Source organism: Talpa europaea, assembly GCF_964194135.1.
Source record: "Talpa europaea genome assembly, chromosome: 4".
Taxonomy (NCBI): Eukaryota; Metazoa; Chordata; class Mammalia; order Eulipotyphla; family Talpidae; genus Talpa; species Talpa europaea.
In genome coordinates this window covers 105,711,433-105,730,726 of record NC_140070.1, presented here as the reverse complement: position 1 = coordinate 105,730,726, position 19,294 = coordinate 105,711,433, and the positions used below count along the sequence as shown (strand labels likewise).

Sequence of the window (19,294 nt, the reverse complement as noted above, 5' to 3'; positions counted from 1 at the left end):
TCTCTTGCATTCCTCATTCATCAGTGAATCAAGTCAGCATTATATTTAAAATATATTCGGAAATTCTGGTCTCAATCACGGCTGTCTACCCACAATAATTTCTCATCAGGATGATTACAATAACTTCCTAACTGATCTCCCTGCTGATGTCCTTGCTTTCCTTCAGTCTCAAGTAGGTGACCCTGTGAAAATGGATCGGTTCACTCCTCTTACAGAACCGTCAAAATGACTTCCCATCCCAGAGTAAAAGTCCCCTTAACTTTTCTCAGTAGAGAAAATTTATCTCCCATCACCTTCTAATGTGTCATATATTTTACATACTTATGTCCTGTTTCCCCTACTAGGATGTTAGTTCCATGAGGATAGAGATTTCTGTTGTTTTGTTTACTTCAGTGGCCTGAACAAAGCTTGGTAAATGGTAGTCATTCAATATACTACTTGTTGAATACATGAACGAATCCATAGGGCAAATCGAATAAATGTGCAATTATCAGGAAATGCAAACCTCTGACGTCCACGAATCTATTTCATTTTCGTCTACGAGTATTTATTTACTACTGGTGGCAGCTGTGCCAGGAGCCACCAGAGTTTGGCAGCTGAACCAGTTACCCCTTCCCCCAAGCAAAACGAAACCAGTAAGATTTTTCTAGGGCAGTCTTCCTCGCCCTAGGGGTCAAAACGAACGATGGGTGCAGAAACTGAAGTAATTTGTTGAAAGAGATAAAGGGAATAGAAGGAAGAAAGATATAAGGAAAAAAATGAAGGACGAACACCCCCGGCTTTCCTGCTCTCAGCCTTTGTCTTTCAATCTAGAGCCCGAACGTCTCTTTTCGCCCTAATCTTGTGTAGAAAGAGGGAAAGACAACCCCTCCCGCGCCCCCGCCGCATGTTGGCAAATCAAATCAGGGTTACCGAGGCAGTGGATAGCCTTCGGGTCTGGCTTCACTGCACCACCTACTGCACCGCACCACGCAGGAAGCAAGCGGAAGTGTTTCTAGGGCAACGTACAACATTGAAGGACCCTTTCTGCTTTAGCTGTCTACCACTCTGCCTAACTCTGTTCCAAAAGAATACGTACTGCAGCTTACAAACACGAAAACATTCATGGTGTGAATTACGAGGGTGCTCCTGAGTGTTCTTATTTCAGTCAGCGGTAAATTTATGAGGCTTGTTTGTTTTGGCGATCTCGAAAGATGCCTAAACAGCGGATGGGGCGGAGAGGTTTCTCCCACAAGGCTGCGCGGCGGGGCCCTGCCTTTCTCTTTCCACCATCTTGGTCGCTGTGGAGGTGAGTGAGATTCCTGCCGCTGAACTTTGGGAACAAATATTTAAGGTGGGCCCCACCATCTGACTCCGTGAGGCACCGGTGTGTCTTGGAGGGTCTGTCAGCTAGGGATGCCTATGGGTTACAGCAACCGGGAGGATAGGATGGAGGGGATGTGGGACGGATGGTGGTAGTCTCCCTGACGCCCAGGGTTCGGGATACTTCCTGTGCCCTGGTGGAGTGAAATATGAAATACTTGGTCTGCAGTTACCGTTTGGCCCAGTGGCTCTCTTGGGTTCCTTTGGCTGTTTTTCTCCCCCTATTTTCATCTATTTCAAACCCAGTTTTACTGGTCTACAATCTCTTCCTCAGCTTTCGCATTCAGTGTTTAAAAGTCTGCGAGTGTGCCACTTTGAGAAGTATTTTTTTCTTGATGATTGCATGAATCTTACTAGTGCTTCATTTTTTAGTTTCTGGGATTATTTATCAGTGTGTTTTGTCACTTTTTTTTGGTCTTTTGGTGTTTTGTCACTTTTTTTTTTTGGTTCTCTGAGGTTTGTATGTCTTGCCAGATTGAGCTTTATGTATCTGTCATGCCATAATTTTGCCCACACTGTTAATTTGAAATGCCGATCAAAAAAGAATTTGTCTAACAAGCTTAAATGAAAGGGAAGAGATGAGAAATTTGCGTTATTTTAATCTGACTTTTTTGGTTTGTTTCAGGCCTGCTGGGAACAGGACTTCTAAAATATGGCTGGAAGGTACGCGTTTTCAATATTGTGGGTTTTTGTTTCCTGGCTTAGACCTAAATGAGAGCCTAAAAAGTGGAGGAGGCAGAGGAATTAGATTTTTGTTATAGGAAACTTTTTGGTAGTGATCGTGATACATAAGATATTGGTGGTTTAAGTTAAATGAGCTGTTATAGGTGATAACTTATGATTAATATGTATTTTGTGTGTCTTAGGTTATGGTCCAAGGCCATTTTTGCTGGCTACAAGCGGGGTCTCCGGAACCAGAGGGAGCATACAGCTCTTCTTAAAATTGAAGGTGTTTATGCCCGAGATGAAACAGAATTCTATCTAGGCAAGAGATGTGCTTATGTGTACAAAGCAAAGAAGTAAGTTTATTTTATTACGCATTTTCAATTTTTACTTAAAAGAACTAAAAATGTTGGTAAAGTTATTGGTAACAGCCCTGGCTGCTACCCTGGGTCTTTAAGTTCATGGGAGCTTTTAGAAGGATGTCACTTTTTTGGATTCTGTCATAATTGGGTATCTTCTTCACTTGGACAAATATAACTGTAAGTTGTTTTCAAGGAAAGAGCCAACATATACTATGATCCTCCTAAGGTTTATTAGAGCACTTATATAACATAATTCATTTTTTTCCTTGAAAATACTTTTTTTTAAAAAAAGACTTATTTATGCATACAAGAACTGAGGTGCAGGCCAGGGTTTGGGGGGGGTTGAGAGGATTCACCAGAGACAGTGGGGAACAGAAAAGGCAGACTGACTGTAATACACTGCTGAGGGGAGCAATGGGCATGTCAGGAGAGGTCTGCTGTGCCGTGTGGGTATCTCCCTGGTGGGAGATTGAACTCGTGCTGCAGTGGCTGCAGATAGCTTCATAGGTTATGTCTTAACCCCTTATGCTACCATGGAGGCCCCGAAAATACATTTTTAAAACATGCTCTAGGGCATTGCTTCTTAATCCTGGATTCCTAAGCACATTCTTAACCTATTAAAATCTGGTGACAGACTTTTATGTTTGCCCTTTCTTAAAAACTCAGAGTGACTTTTAAAATAAGATTATACGAACACTGTATATAAAGTCCCTTCCAGTAAGTGCCAGAGTCATTAAGGAGCCTCTAAGACCTAATGTATTCAGGCTTTTTCTATTTCTATCTTAAACCAGGTAGGAGTTTGTCACTTGGTATTTTCTGTCCTTCTGCAAGCTAAGGGACATACCTTAGACACAGACTGCTTCCTTAGTTTCATTTCAGTGTTAACTTACCAGAGGTCTCATTTAACTATTTAAAATTGCAAACAAATTCCTCCCTCTTGCTACATACAAGCATCCTTATTATACTTGTCTCCCTTTGCTTCATTTTTCAATATCAGTTGTTACCAGCTGACATTCTATGTATTTATTTATTGGTTATTCTCTGAAAACGATTGTTTTTAAGCTATATTTTACAAAATTAGAGAATTAGATTACAAAAATGTCTGGCATAAAGTAGGAACTCAAATATTTGATGGTGTCTCAGATTTTAGTTTCAGAGCTAACTAAGTGGGTAATGAGTTAAGAGCCACTGGTCTAGAGGTTGCCTGGTTACCTGAGTTTTCATGACACTCTTTATCTCCTTTTAAAATCAGCAACACAGTGACTCCTGGTGGCAAACCGAATAAAACTAGAGTAATCTGGGGAAAAGTGACACGTGCCCATGGAAACAGTGGCATGGTTCGCGCAAAATTCCGAAGCAACCTTCCAGCTAAGGCCATAGGACACAGAATCCGTGTGGTAAGTACAGTCTTGGCAATATGGCACCATGCTGAGTCAAACTAAGCTCAAAGATTTGGGCTTTAACTTAGAAGGGCTATTATAAAATGTCAAAAGTAGAATATGCTGCAAAATTAGGCTTCTGTTTACATATATTTTGTAACACCACATTCTTTGTATTATAGAAGATAAAGGCAAAGTGTTTAAATGAATTGCCTCTAGATTTCAGATTTTGCTTGGGCTGGGGGTGGGGAGTGGTATTTTAATAAATAATTTGGCAGTAAAATAATTAGTAGAAGATAAAACTTCACACCCTCCCAGTCATAATTTTTAATATTTTTCCTTCTCTTTGTTGTCACTATCTTGTTAAAATAGGTGTTATTAGCCTTATTTTGTAGAACAAAACATAATCATGTTTCTAAATCTCAGGACTTTGGCTCTAGGTCTTCAAATAGTTCCTGTTTTTCTTGGTTAGAATCTATTTTTCATAGATGTGGCCATATTTTGGGGGCCATGGGGTACTGATGAACCCTGCTGAGCAGTTGAAATTTCTCACCAGAGGGAATTTTTGTTACGAGGAGCAAAATTAAATGAACTTGTAAGTGTTCCCAAGTACTGGTTCCTCAACAGGCATGCTCACCTAGAAACTGAAGGCTATAAAACACACACCCTCCTCTGTCACTATTCTTAATGTTTTTCCTTCTCTTTGTCATCACTATCTTGTTGAAATAGGTGGTGTTAGCCTTATTTTGTAATTCCCCATCAGAATTAAAGTCGTCATTTAATAACTTCCAGAGATGAATTTAGAAATTTATCCATATTGTATTTTATATTTGTGAATTTGTATGTTACTTGCACCTAATGTTTTTATTTGTTCTTTTTTCCCTACCCAGATGCTGTACCCCTCAAGGATTTAAATATACTGAAAGCCCAATAAAAGTGCATTTGTTCTTGTATTTTGTTAAATGGTGTTAAAAACTGTCCTAAATATTGCTGATGTGTGCTTAAAATGGTAGCAGTAATCTGTCATTTTCAGGGTGCATAGATAACAACTGTATATAATGGTGATTACACCGATTTAGACAAGGATTTTAATGAGATCAGGATGTCAGTATCTTAATACAAGGCCTTACATGGTAGGGGAAGGAAAATAAACTTCTGTTTGGAGACCGGAAAGGAGAAGGGTTTGTATTGATGGAGCACTTGAACCAAGCCTTTGAAAAGCTTACAGACAAATGGAGACAACTGGGTATTCCAACGGTAGAAAACAGATTTCAGTCAATATAAATATATACCATGAAACATGAAAAGATTTCTACATCAAAATGGATTCCTAACTTCTCCATAACTAAGTTTACTTCAGCTTGGTTATTGTGATTTATTGCATGTACTGGTAACTACCTTCATTAACTTAAGAGTCAGTGAAAGAAGCTTAAAATGATCCAGGCCTCTTAAAAATCCTTTTAATGTGTACTTGCTCAGTATAGATTAGCTGGGAAACTTAAGGCTTAAAAATGGTAGTTGGCAGAATATTGGTGGTAATGGGCAGATTGTTCATGCAAGCAGAAATGAAAGATCCTTGGGATTTGTGACTGGAAGAAGGTGTTCCAGTATTGAACCAAGGCATCAGTTTGCAGTATGGTCCCTATAGACTTAATTGATGCAGTAGCCACGTTCTTTTATTAACCACATCTTGATATTCCACAGAAAAATTTCATCAGGAATCTGAGTTTGCCAAATTGAGGTTTTTAAAGTTTTGAAATGAATTTGCATTCTTGAAGCAGATGCCAGGAAACAAATAGCATGCTAAAAGTGGACTAGCATGTGAGAGGAGAGGTTACAGAAAAGGAATAAGGGCACTAACTAGTATGTGGCAGTTATAAGATCAGTGGAGGTCTTCAAAGTTACTCTTGTAACTTTGGGCTTGTGTGTATTGCCTTGGGCTAGCAGCAGTTGGAAATTTTGACCCCAAGCAAATGGCGCCATTGGGTTATTGCACCATATTTAACCAGTGCGATTCATGACACTCCCTATTTGGAATTTGAAAGTTGAATTTGGGCAATCTGGGGTCAAAGGGTAGGAAGTGCTAATTTACTAGAATGAGTTCTCAAAAAGCTAACAAATTATAAGTACCTTTATTGTGCCAGTTTAAGGGAACTCTATCTACTGAAGTGGCCACAGATAAGAGGGGCAAAGAGAGACATTTCAGAAAAAGGAAAAGACTTGAAAGCAGAAGTCTTACAGTGATAAAACACCAGGAGTAGTTGGAAAGCGTGTCTACTGAATGAAATGGCCAGATTATGAGAGATCTTGTGTACTGTGGAATTCAGGCTATTGCAGGTAATCAAGTGGTTCTTGCGTATCCACCTTTACTATTTTGGAACCCCCAGAAGCAAACCAGTATACACCAAGGAAAAGGAAAACCACATAGGCTTTGCTGTCTGAACTGAAATTTTTGAGCACTGAAATAGAGCAGAATCTGTAAACACTGAGAACTCTAAAACCAACTAATTGTGAGGAGTCCCATGCTCCTGAATTTGGTTGTTGGATGGTTCGCTACATTTGTAAAGCCAGAACCAGGAAATGGCTTTTGGGGCAGGGGAGGAGTGTGGAGGGGATGTTGAGGTTGAGGGAAAAGGGTGCTCAGCTGTGAATTTGTGCGGGAAGGCAGATGGTTATTCAGGACTGGGTAAGGCACACAGGAGAGGGAAAACGGTACTTGTCACGTTTAAAAAAGTACAATGTGGTATTGTGAATGTGATTAATGGTAGAAGACACATGGGAGTGGTTAAGAAAATGGTTAGGTGTTGAGCAAAGAAGGGAAAAAACCCTTGGAGAAATCTGAGTAAATGCAGTGGCAAGTGAATAGAACAAGCAAATTAATGCCTGCTTTCCACTGGTGGTATGTAACACTTGTAAATGAGAGGATGTGTTGTTTCATGGCTCCCATACTGAGGTTTTGGTCAACTGAAGATAGACTTCAAGCCAAAGTTAGCACTGAAGGTGTGTATTTCACAAAAATGAGTGTGCATGGCTAAGTCCATTGAAAGCCTCACCTCTGCAGGACTAGTGTTAGAACTAGGAACTTGAAGATGGCTGCTGCTGTTTACAGTGCAGTTTTCTTTGTGGTAGTGTTAGGGGGAAAAGGATGTCCTAAAGCTAATTCCATACAGGCTTTGTGGACTCCACCCCCTAACAGTAGTCCTCTTGTGGAAAGAGCACAAGTTTTGAAATCGACTTGGGTCCTAACAAATAGTGGGATGATAGACACATTACGTAAGTCTACTGGTAAAGTGGAGTACATACTCCAATAAATTGTACATTTTCGAGGATTTTCTCCTATTAACATAGTTTCTAGTAATTTACAAGATTCAGTTTCTGTTGAGTAACTTCCAGATCCTGGTTCTCATTTTTTTTCATGGCCTCACGATGATTTGTACAAATTCTCGATCTTGTAGTCCTTACAACTGTTTTAAAGGTAGAGTATCTTTAATGCAAAAATCCAGTCTCTTCTTGGGTAATGCAGTTGCAAATCTTGGTTTTATAAGAGTTAAGGGATGAATATTAATGGGTATATCGTTGGTTTTATTAAAAATTAGCTAAGTGGGACTAAAATTGATAACGAGTCATTTTCAAAGTGAAAATTATTCAGCCTTTTATAGCAAAACATTGCAGCTGTTTCTCAACTGCCTGAGTAAAGACGCCCGCATACCACCATCCCATTACCATCAACAACCACTAGTCTCCCCAGTGGCCGGCTCACATGTTCCGCCCAACGGGTACCGAAAGCCGCGCGCAAAGAAACGAGATGGACGTGACGCAATTCTCCGCGGGTGACGCTAGCCAATTGAGAGGCTTCTTTCCTCCGGTGAGGGGCGGGGCTGGCGCCCCGCGCCGAAGCGTCACGTACTCCATGGTAACGACGCTCGGCCCGAAGATGGCGGCCGAGTGGGCTGGAGGCACGGGTTGCTCTGGGTCAGGCCTAAGCCCAAGCCCGTGGCTGTGGAGCGGTTCTTTGTGGGTCCGAGGGGTTTTACTTCTGTTGGGCGGACTCCGCGCAAGCTCCACGTCTGTTCCTGTCTCCTTGGACAGTTCTCCTTGCCGGCACCACGTCCCCTCTGACACTGAGGTAGGGCGACGGAGGGGCTGTGGCGGGCCTTACCGGGGTAAAGTATTATGGATGGGAATGGCATAGATAGTAGTGATTAAAATAAGGCTATCTGCAGCAAAAAGCGAAATTGAACCAGAGACTGAACTCTTTCAGGACTGTGATCTGCTATCAACTCTCTTCTGGCTCCCAGCAAAGTGACTGAGTTAGGCACTAAGAACATCATCACTTTCTTGTGCGGAGGGTTGTGCTTAGCAGGTAATTCAAGAGCAGTGGTTTTCAAACTTAACATCAGAATCAGCAGGCGGGACTTGTTAAAATACAGATTGCTGCCACACTCCACTTTCAGAGTCTTTAATTAGGTCTGGTGGATTTCCAGAATTTGCAATTCAAATTCCCATGTGGTTGATGCTGCTGCTTTTTCCAGGACCACACTTTGGGAATAGCTGATTTAAAGGTTTGGGAATGAATAGACCCAGATAAAGGCTTTCAGGGAGTCTCTGGAGACACAAGTCAGGTTAATTTTAAAGTGACTTCATCCCATTGCTTGCGGTACCTTGTTCACTAGCCCTGGAAGTACCTGCCTCTTACCCACTCTATTTTTCTCTCTGTCTGAATTCTTTTAGTCTAAATTCACTAATCTCAAGGCAGCCTGCTGAAAATCCCAGCAGAATGCTCTTTTCATTTCTCACTATGTCTTCTCTGTCCTGTCTTATGGCACTTAACCAGGTATTGCTATGTGGCGATGGATTTTTTTTCAAGCATGTCTTGCCTTTGTTCTTAAATTGTAAGGTTCCTTGGAATAAGGTCTGTATCTTATGGAGAAATCTTTGATTTCTCCGCAGTGCATAGCGTAGAGGAGTCCCACAATAATAAGTATTCTTCGAGCAAAGGAGACACGGTACTTGGTGGAGGGGTGCAGATTGTGATTGGGTTTATGATTTATCTTATTACTTTGTTATCAAGAAAGATCAGTTTAGAAATTCTCAGTTCATTCCAGAAATCTAAGACCACTCATTTTTATGGTAATTTCCAAAAAAGTTCTTGATACTGTTCCATGTGGACGAAAAGAATAAGTTTGGGTTTATAGCTGTATTGCGGCTTGTATCATGACACTGCATGTTGGCTGAATATATTTATTTATTTGGTCTCAGCAGCATTGATGTTTAGAGTACATTATTGTTTATCATTATCATTATTGTTTATCATCACTATGCTGGATTTATTTATTTACTGGTTGCAAGTTTATTCCTTTAAGTGACATGTCCCCAATTCTTCCACCCCCCCTCGACTCCCCCCTCCTTTGAAAAACATTTCCACATAGTCCTGCATTTCTCTCTTTTAATTTGGATTAAAACAAAAGAAAGCATTTCAAAGAACCTCAATATTTCAATGCTAAAAGAAACTTAATAACTTTTCTTCTGGTGGTCGTTGCAGGTTTACAAATCTACAATTTGTTATACTTGAACACCTCCATGAATACGGAAATTATCTTGAGAGACAGTTCTTTTGCTTTTTTCCAGCTCAATGGAGCTGAAAACTCTTCCTGAACCTTCTACCCACTATTCCTATTGTTTTTATGTTTTTTCTTTCTTTTTTTTTTCTTTTTTCTACCACTATTCCTGTTTTTGTCTCTTGGTTGAGGAAACTGAGTAGTGATACTGCCTCAGATAGTTAAAGCACGCTACTTAGTTATTTTTGAGAGTTCTCATTCCTAGTTAGTTTTTCTAATTCATTACAGAGTATGTAAGAACAAGCCCTCCTAACCATTCTCTTCAAGCTGGACGCAGATATAAGCAGGAACTGTTTATTGTATCAGTTCAAGTAATTGCACCTCTGTTCATTGCTAGCAGGAAATGACAGTAACGTTTTTTGGTGGTGGTGAAGAACTACAAGGAACTACAAGACATTTTGACTTGTTCTCTACTATAACCTCTAAGTTTTGTTTTTACTTAATATTATGTAAATGACAAGAAAGCCAACACCAGAATAGTATGATTAACTCCCATGGATCTATCATCCAGCTTCAACACTTTATAATATTCTGTCATTTTTGTTTCATATATATACTTCTCTCCATTTCCCACACTTCCAATTGTTATTGTTGCTTTAAAAAAATTTTTTTTAAGCTTTATTGTATTTATTTTTGCATACAAGAACTGGAGTATAGGCCAGAGGATTCACCAGAGACAGAGTAGGGAACAGAATAGGCAGATCCGCTCAAATACTCTGCTGAGGAGAGCAGTGGGTGAGACAGGAGAGGTCTGCCATGTGGGTTAGCTCCCTGGCAGGGCATCCAACTCAGGCTGCAGTGGCTGGTGATAGCTTGATATCACTGAGACTTTAACCTCCTGCACTACCAGGGAGGCCCCTCTTTGCTTTATTTTTTAAATTGAGATATACTTAACCTACAATAAAATGCAATGTATTTTTGACTGTTTGCTGTGGTTATTATATGTAACGTGTATTTATGACACATAGTAAAAGTTTACATTCATATTAAATGTAGGAACTTTCCAACAATATAGTTTTAACTGCATTTACATCCTGCCCTATTGCAATTAGTCTTTGTATATTTTGAATAAGAAGAGACAAATGTAGTGTTATATCTAGGTAGTTTCCACCATATCCAAGGTCATCCTATGATATAAGCATTTTATAGTTTTTCACTTTACATTTAGGTGTATAAGCCATTTTGAGTTTGTTTTTGGGAAGGATGTAAGGTGTGTCTCTATATTCAATTTTTTTTTCTGTGTAGATATCCTGTTGTTCCAGTGCCATTTCTTGAAAAAACTATTAGCTCCAATGTAATTCCTTTGTTTTTCTGTCGAAGATAATTTGACTTTTTTTTCGTGGGTTTATTTCTGGACCCTCTATTCTGTTCCTCTGATACATTTGTCTCTTCTTTTGCCAGTAATATACTCTCTTGATTACTGTAGCTTTGTGGTAAATCTTGAATTCAGGTGGCATCATTCCTCCAACTTTGATCTTATTCTGTGTTGTATTGGTTTTTCTGGGTCTTTTGCCTTTCAGTATTAACTTTAGAGTCTTGCATAAATAAATCTTAAAAATATATATAAATAAATAAACTTTAGAGTCAGTTTGTTAATATTTCCAATATAACTTGCTGAGATATGTTGAATCTATAGATACTGTTGGGAAGAACTCACTTCTTGACAATGTTGAGTCTTCTTATCCATAAATATGGAATATCTCTCATTTATTTTTTCTGGATATTTTATTTGAAATTTGGTTTATTAATTTTATTTTTTTTTATTTTTTATTTTTTTTTATAGAGGCATGTTATTTATTTATTTATTTGTTTGTTTGTTCTGTCTATACATGCACTGGGTACAGTCAGAAGCGCGGGAGGGTGAGAGAATTCACCAGAGCCAGAGCGGGGAGCAGAGCAGGCAGAAGGATGGAAGTACACTGCTGAGGGGAGCAGCGGGCGGCAGGAGAGGTCTGCGCACCATGCGGGACCCTCCTCCGGTGGCCGGGGAGCAGCCGGGGATTGAACCGGCGCCGCAGAGGCCGCGGGCAGCTTCGCAACCCAGCGCTCAACCGCTGCGCCACCGGGGAGGCCCTGGTTTATTAATTTTAAATTGGGGCTTCAATTAACTAATCTGTGCAACATTTTAAAAAATTTCAAATCTATTTCTTTTTTAGGTCATAAATAAGGTCCATCTTAAGGCAAACCATGTTGTAAAGAGAGATGTTGATGAACATTTAAGAATCAAGACTGTCTATGATAAAAGTATAGAAGAGTAAGTACACCTTTATTTTTCATCTTTTTCGTTAAGAGTTTAAGTATTAAAGATCTTTTCCTGAATCTTGCTATATTGTAGATTTGCTATAGGTGCCTCTAGTATTGTAATAAATTACAATTACTGGGAAAAAAAAGATAATTTCACCTGAAGTTTATGTAATATTATATTGCAGTCTTACTTTGATTTAAAAATATGGGGGTAAAGGATATTTTCATCTTTTGCCCAAGTTCCACAGGTGCTAATGCACTTTCAAAATGGAATTAAATTAAAAAATGCTTTTAAGTTTGGAAAAATAAAGACCATAGGATATGATTAAAATCTATGCATTGGACTGTTTACAATAACTAAGCTTTGGAAACAACCCAAAAGCCCAAAAATAGATGACTGGATCAAGAAGATGTGGTACATATACACCATGGAATATTACTCAGCATTCAAAAAAGATAAACACATGCAATTTGCAGCAACATGGATGGCGCTGGAAGGGATTATGCTCAGCGAAATAAGCCAGAAAGAAAGAAAAAAAAAAAAATACCGGATGGTCTCACTCATAGCAGGAATCTAGAAAACTTAAATAGTTCCTTAGGACCAGGAAAAAGAATAACTATAAGAAAGTAAAAATCAAAATCAACAAACAACTATGAACCAGAAACACTCTATGGGGGATGGGGAGGGGAGGGATTGGGGTCAAAATAAGGGGGTTGCAATTGTATGGGGAATATAAAAATAAAATTTATTTTAAAAAAATCTATGCATTTGATAGTTTAAACAGGATAAATGTGGATCTACTTGTGTGTGGACAGTAGCAGACCTGGAAGAAACCTCCTCACTAAATACTTGGGAGGAAAAATAGAAGGAATTATTAACATGCAAAAGAAGAACACTTACAAAATTATTAACCAGAGAGAAGATATATTGATTTTTTATTTAGTATAAGAAGCATCCAGAGAACATATATTACGACTCCGTAGTGGTTTATGTAGTGATGTTAGGAGTGGTTGATGTCTTCCCCCATGTTTAACTTTCCAAATGAATGGATAACATGGGATCATGCCTAGCATTGTGCTTTTGCACAGAGTACACGCTCAAATGCTCATTGAGGTAAATTGAGATTTAAGGGCATTGATAATGCTTCCACATGACATTTCTTGGGGCCCCAGCCAGATGCATTGTGAATAAATAAGTGGTGCTCTGCTCTAGCATGGCAATTCTTATGTATTGTGTCATTTTCAGGTTGCTTCCTGAGAAAAGATACCTTGTAAAGGTATGTAATAAATACTAATGGCTTCAATTGTATATTAAAATGTGTGCATTTTATTGTATGTAAATTGTACTTCAGTAAAGAAAATATACACATGACTATTTTGCAGATGACTGAGTCAAAGATGTAGGTAGTATATATGTTTGTCATTTTTTCCAAAGGTGTTTTTGTGAGGCACTTGCCAAAACTTTGTTAGTACAATCCTCTCATTTTTTCACTTCTAAGTTTTAGGAGAGCAGGACATGCTGAGGATAGGGTTAAATTGATGATTTTTGAAATACACTGAGAACACCATTCTCTTGGAGGAAATGTTTGTTTTCCTGAAGATTAATTGACCTAATAGTGTGATATGCCAAAGTTGTTTATAGAGGTACCAACCTATCAGTTTTTTTTAATGGTGCAGAGTTTTATACTCAAATTAAATCAATTCATTATGGATTATAGAAGTTTCTAAGAAGTTTCTAAGGTTAAAGTACATCTTATAAGTACATCTTATAAATCTTATAAGATTTTCTTAACATATACTCCTTTAAAAAATTAACATATACTCCTTAATGTTGGAATCATCTAAAATCAGTCTCAGATTTGAAGTAATTTAGATTAGTAACTGAGATTTAGGTTTTCTAATATTCTATTTAAATGGAGGTAGGGAAGAAAGTTTCTACCTAGTGGTCTTTCTCCAAACTCAACTAGAAAGCAAGGAAAATTCCTTTTGTCTATACTTACTCTCTCCCCTATCCCTTGCCATGTAACCTTTACTAAGTAGTACCTATATTCCAGAATTTTGAGACTTTTCCTTTTTATCTCTCAGTCACTAACAATTTATGCTTATTTGTTTAAAATGTAATTTACCCCTTAACTATAATTCTAACTGGGTTTGTTTTTCTTAAACTTTTGTTTAGAACAAACTTTTCCCACAAGCTATTTCTTATTTAGAGAAGACTTTTCAGGTTCGTAGACCTGCAGGAACTATCTTACTTAGCAGGTATGTCACATTAAACATATATCATTTTCTTTAGTTATTTAGTATTCTACCCTCCAGCCTACCAATATGGCAAATTTTGAATTTTATACTAGGATATTTAATATACTTATATATACTGCAAATATTTAAAAATAATTAGAAACAAGGCCTCCCTGGTGGTGCAGGGGTTAAGTCTCAGTGCTATCAAGCTATAGCCAGCCACTGCAGCACGAGTTCGATCCCTGGCCAGGGAGCTAACCCACATGGTGCAGCAGAATTCTCCTGTCTCACCAGCTGCTCCCCTCAGCAGTGTATTTCAGTGAATCTGCCTGTTCTGTGCCTCACTCTGTCTCTGGTGAATCCTCTTACCTCCCACACCTCTGGCCTACACCCCAGTTCTTATATGCATAAATAAATAAAATAAATCTTTATAAAAAAATTAGAAAGCATTTCCTGGGTAATCATTCTTTGTCTGATTTTCCTATCATGAGGTAGCCCACTCGATCTTTTCTTAGAGTGTAGTTGTCTCCTATTTCCCACAGCCCCTTCCTCCCTCCTTCCTGTGTTGACAGTATTGATTTTATGAAGTATTTGGGTGTTTGAAATCCCAGATCAGGAAGATTTCACATAGAGCCAAAATTCTTTTTTAGTTCACTTATCTAACTGAAATGGTAACCAGTATTAATGAGCTAATAATATAGAACTACTAGGTTTTTTACAGTTTTTTTAACTGCTGTGAATTTTTCTTTCTTGTTACTTACTTATTTTTGTAATTAAACTTTGATGTACAAATGAAGACAATGTGCAACAAACCAATACCTCCGGAGGGAAAATGACCCCCATAGATACTGTACTGGAGAATGTGCAGAGCATACGAAATGTGGCCCTGTTATAGTTCCTGAGGAGCACCTCCAGGTAATTCATCCTGCTCTTAACCAATGTTTTTTGCTCTTTAGCATAAACTTAGGCTAGCTTTCAAATCTATGTGTCACCAAGAAACTTTTACAGACTTAAGTTCAAAAACTTCTCTTCTACCAAAAATAATCAGAGGTGTGCTGACTTCATTCTTTCATTGGTTTTCAAGAGAATTTAATGATATTTTTTCTTTACCCCCATACCCCTTTTTTCAACTTATCTCTGGGGTTGCTGAATCATTTCAGCTTAGAACTTTATCTGTCAAACATCTTTTAGAAAAACAACATCAATTATTTTGGCTGACAGTTTGACATTATCTGTTAAAATAAAAAATGTCTGTATGCTTCTATCCTACCTGGAAATGTATTCCATAAGAATACTTACAACTGTATGATATATGTTCAAGGAGATTCATTGCAAAACTATAAAAATACTTATAGTCATATTAATTAAATTATGGTGTAACCATATATTGTAATAGTATGCAACTATTAAAGTAGATCTCCATACACTGACTTGAAAAGATATTTTAACTCTTAAATGAAAAAAAAAATAGCAAATTGGTATGTGTAGTTAGCCCATTTTATTTAAAAATTGTAATAAATTATTCAGATTTCAGTAAAGTTTAAAAACATGAAATACAAGTTATGAAACAATCTAGAGGTATATGTATAGTTATAATTCTAGACACAACAAAATGTTGATGGTTTTCTTTAAGAGTTGGGTTGTGATTTTTTCTTTGTTAAGCTATGTATTTTTGTAATGTTCTGAGTATTTTATAATAAGCATATATTACTTGTATCAGGAAAGATAAAAGTTTTAAATGCATATACCAGAAAATCAATTTATTACAGATATGTATTTGAAAATATTGGTATAAACTTTTTTCTTCTAATGAACTATGTTCTCTCATTTCTTAAAGAAAAAGAATACATTAGTGAATATTGACTTTCTAATCAAAATAAAGCATAAATTGAGATGTTTATTTTGTAATTTAGTAAAGGCTTTTAGAACCTTATGTATTGGCATGAATACAACTAACTTACACAGCTTTTATTTCTTCTCTCAAATTTCTTGAGAGTACAAATGGTTTTAAGGATAAACTGCACTGTAGGAAATCCATCTCTTTCCCGAGACACTTAGAGACATTTCCTAGACACTTTAGGATATACTTATTTTCCTTTTTTAAAGGTATTTTTTCTTTATAATTTTTTTGATTTTCCAATTCTGCTTTCTACTTACCTTTTTGGGAGTCCTTTTTTTTTTTTTTCCAAATAAATGAGCGATCATGGAAAAGAATGCGTAAAAAGTCACAACTTTTTGTTACATCATTAGTAGATTAAAGTAATTGACTTTAAAAATTGTAAATTCATGTATTAGAGAAGCAAGAATGAACAATGTAATAAAATGGGGGTTTATGTTTTTTCCTCTCTCTACATACTTCCCTTACAGCTAAAAAAAGAGAAAGAATCACTTCATTGATTTTTCTATTTATAATTTGGAAATTATGTTTCTTTAGAAACTTTGATAGAAATCCTCTAAAAAGCAGACATAACAAGGGCAGTGTAAGATTCGCTTACAAAGTTAGAAACAAAAGTAGTATTATAACAGGACTAACTTTTTAGCATAATATATTTTATCTAAATTTTTAATATGATAGAAGAATTACTTTGTAATAGGAAATATATTTTTGTTACATAAAAAGTTTTATTATTCAATTTTGAAAAGCTATAGATTTGCATGAAGTTGCAAAAAAAATTACAGTAGTCCCCCTTTATCCATGGGGGATGCATTCCAAGACCCCCTAACTAGAAGCCTGAAACTGTGATAGTACCACACCTTATATTTTGTTTTTTTCCCAGCCTATGATAAAGTTTACGCATACCTATGATAAAGTTTAATTTATAAATTAGGCACAGTAAAAGATTAAAAACAATAACTAAAGCAGGATAATAATAATAAATGTTATGTGAATGTGACCTCTTTCTCTAATTCTCAAAATAATCTTGTAGGTAATATATTTTGACTGTGGTTGACCATGGGTAACAGAAACTGTGGAAAGTGAAAAAGCAGATCAGGGGGAACTACTTGTATATGCAGTAAAGTCCCTTTCACTTACTTTCAGGGTTTAAAATCCTTTTCTGTCTTTTTTGCATCCTGATTGGTGCTCTTTATGAACAGCAATTGTTTTGATTATGATTATACGTTTATGACCATTTTATATGAAGTTCAAGTTTTAATAAAATAAAATCAAAATTAGAGATAGAAAATGAGTAGGAGGAGATATGGATTTAGACAAAAGTTCAGGGATAATAAATAAAAATAAAAATAAATAAAAGTAAAATGAACTAATAATATTATTAAAAAATAAAATTGCATATTTAAAGTCTGGATTTAGTATTAGGCTAAAAGTCCCTATAGCTAACCATATCTCTGGTCTGCTTTTCTGTTGCCCCTCATGGGTGCAGCCATGCAGGGTCTGCCGTGGGGGTAAGTGGCCCTGTCCAGCAGTGGGTGCGCAAGACCAAGAGGGTATCCGGGATGCAGACTTTGTTCTTTATGTTGGTGCTCTGGCCACCGAGAGGTGCAGCCATGAAAACATCATCTCTTATGCAGCCTATTGCCAGCAGGAAGCAAAAATGGACAGGTAAACTCTCCCCTGAGACGTATTTCCCAAGACATAATATAGAAACTCATAAAATATACCATATTTTATTATTTAGAGTACAGGAAGTTTGCATAGGCTGGACGGCCTCCAGCAATGAGAAACTGCACACTGCCTGGATTTGGGATGTGGATGGCAGAGACCAGGCGATAGGACTGTTACTTATAAGGTTATGCCAGTACCCACTCCAGAGGAAAAGTTACAGTCAAGTTAATTTTCTTTCAAAGTAAATGCCTTTCTAGGGAAACAATTTGAAGTTTAATTTTAGCACTGATGTGCTAAAACTAGCAAGTGAGGTGTTAAGATAGCTGTTTATCTAATTATCATGTCATTTGATATGTGCTACTTCTAGCTAAATTTTCCCTTAAAAATTCAGAGTCCTTTTTCTTTAATTTACAAAGGAGTTTCCAAAACAAGTTTCCAGTGAGGTAACCTTGAAATCAAAAGTCATTATTTGGGCCTCCTTGGTGGTGCAGGAGTTAGAGTCTCCCCTATCAAGCTATCCCCATCCACTGCAGCATGAGTTTGCTCCCTGACCAGGGAGCTAACCCACATATGGTGCAGTAGACCTCTCTTGTCTTGCTTGCTGCCCCCCTCAGCAGTGTATTTCTGTAGATCTGCCTGCTCTGCTCCCCACCTTGTCTCTGTTGAATCCTCTCACCTCCTCACACCTCTGATCTATACCCCAGTTCTTGTAAGCATAAATAAATAAATCTTTAAAATAAAGTCATTATTTAGAGTACAGGAAGTTTGCCTGTACTTTACAGGCAAATCAATTAAAGGCAATAAAAACCTCCACTTCACAGAATAGATTTTATATAACATTCTGAAATCTAGGAGACTTAATGTGACTAATTTAGGAGAATGGTAGGACCATTGCCTGAGATTCCGAATGCTTATCTGTCAAAAGACTAGCTTGCTTTGAAGAACCATTTTATAGATGTATAATTCATTTAAGGAAAAACATAAAAGTATTAGTTGAACCAAGTGGGCAATATAAAGGAAACACTGGTGTGTGCTTCAGAATTATATTGCCAATTGTGAAGGTAGTGTAGAGGTCAAATAACATTGTGAATTATGAAAAGCAGTCTGTCATGAAAATAGTAATTATAATTTTAAGATTTTTTAAAATTTTATACAAGAACTGGAGTATAGGCCAGATGTATGGGAGGGTGAGGATTCACCAGAGACAGAGTGGGCAACAGAACAGGCAGACTGACCAAAATACACTGCTCAGGAGAGCAGTGGGTGAGTCAGGAGAGGTCTGCCATGCCATATGGGTTGCTCCCTGGCCGGCTGGGTATCAAACTTGTGCTGCAGAGGCTGCGGACAGCTTGACAGCACTGCGCCTGCGCCACCAAGGAGGCCCATTATAATTGTTGATGCATGAAATATACTCAAAAATCTTTAGACTTAAGTTGTTGAAAAACCTTAGGGTCAAATACTGAGTGGTGTTACTAAAGGGGAAAGCACTGTGTTTTTTTGCAGCTATATTGTTTATTACTGTTTTTATAATTTGTAGTAAAAATAATGTATTTAATATTTTTCTTCTTCCCTGGGAAATTCATTAAATTTTATTTTTTTTATAATTCATGGTGCTTCAATGTCAAGAAAATATGGTATCTGAAGTGCTAAAAGAATGATAAATTAAGTTACTTAATAAAATGAGATGTTTTCTTGAAGTAGATGACTTTCAGAATATACCTTCTTAGTAGTGTGCTGTAAAATCATTCTTTTTTTTTTTAAGATGTATTAATTTAAGCATAGAAGAACTGGGGTGTAGGGGGTGAGAGGATTCACCAGAGATAGCGTGGGGAGCAGAACAGGCAGATCTACTGAAATACACTG

The 19,294-nt window shown here is 37.3% G+C and overlaps 2 protein-coding genes across 4 annotated transcripts in view; both read left to right on the top strand.

The window, feature by feature from the left end:
- Window positions 1–2,000: 2,000 nt before the first annotated feature.
- On the top strand, window positions 2,001–4,719 carry RPL35A (ribosomal protein L35a). Of its 2 annotated transcripts, XM_084231717.1 has the most exons (4): window positions 2,001–2,025; window positions 2,229–2,381; window positions 3,640–3,784; window positions 4,657–4,719. In XM_084231717.1, the coding sequence occupies exons 1-4, from the start codon at window positions 2,015–2,017 to the stop codon at window positions 4,678–4,680; spliced, it is 333 nt and encodes a 110-aa protein (XP_084087843.1). In that variant the 5' UTR covers window positions 2,001–2,014; the 3' UTR covers window positions 4,681–4,719. The 2 variants fall into 2 exon arrangements, with proteins under 2 accessions (XP_084087843.1, XP_084087842.1); XM_084231716.1 differs by having other exon boundaries at window positions 2,004–2,381.
- Window positions 4,720–7,676: 2,957 nt separating this feature from the next.
- Window positions 7,677–19,294, top strand: part of LMLN (leishmanolysin like peptidase) — a gene marked incomplete at both ends in the record, with an annotated part of 50,695 nt that continues 39,077 nt past the window's right edge. Inside the window, 6 exons of one of the 2 annotated variants that reach the window (XM_084232049.1) lie at window positions 7,677–7,892; window positions 11,541–11,638; window positions 12,875–12,905; window positions 13,805–13,887; window positions 14,664–14,781; window positions 17,250–17,428. In XM_084232049.1, the coding sequence (XP_084088175.1) occupies window positions 7,677–7,892; window positions 11,541–11,638; window positions 12,875–12,905; window positions 13,805–13,887; window positions 14,664–14,781; window positions 17,250–17,428 (725 nt within the window). The remainder of the gene's footprint in view (window positions 7,893–11,540; window positions 11,639–12,874; window positions 12,906–13,804; window positions 13,888–14,663; window positions 14,782–17,249; window positions 17,429–19,294) is intronic. The other variant, XM_084232050.1, reaches the window with a different exon arrangement.

What these genes read in the sequence shown, in the direction of transcription:
- RPL35A (XM_084231716.1), top strand. Translation starts at nt 2,200, where the DNA reads ATGATTAATATGTATTTTGTGTGTCTTAGGTTATGGTCCAAGGCCATT. An exon ending in TATGTGTACAAAGCAAAGAA is followed by an intron (nt 2,382 to 3,639) that starts GTAAGTTTATTT and finishes TTTTAAAATCAG; the next exon opens with CAACACAGTGACTCCTGGTG. An exon ending in TAGGACACAGAATCCGTGTG is followed by an intron (nt 3,785 to 4,656) that starts GTAAGTACAGTC and finishes TTCCCTACCCAG; the next exon opens with ATGCTGTACCCCTCAAGGAT.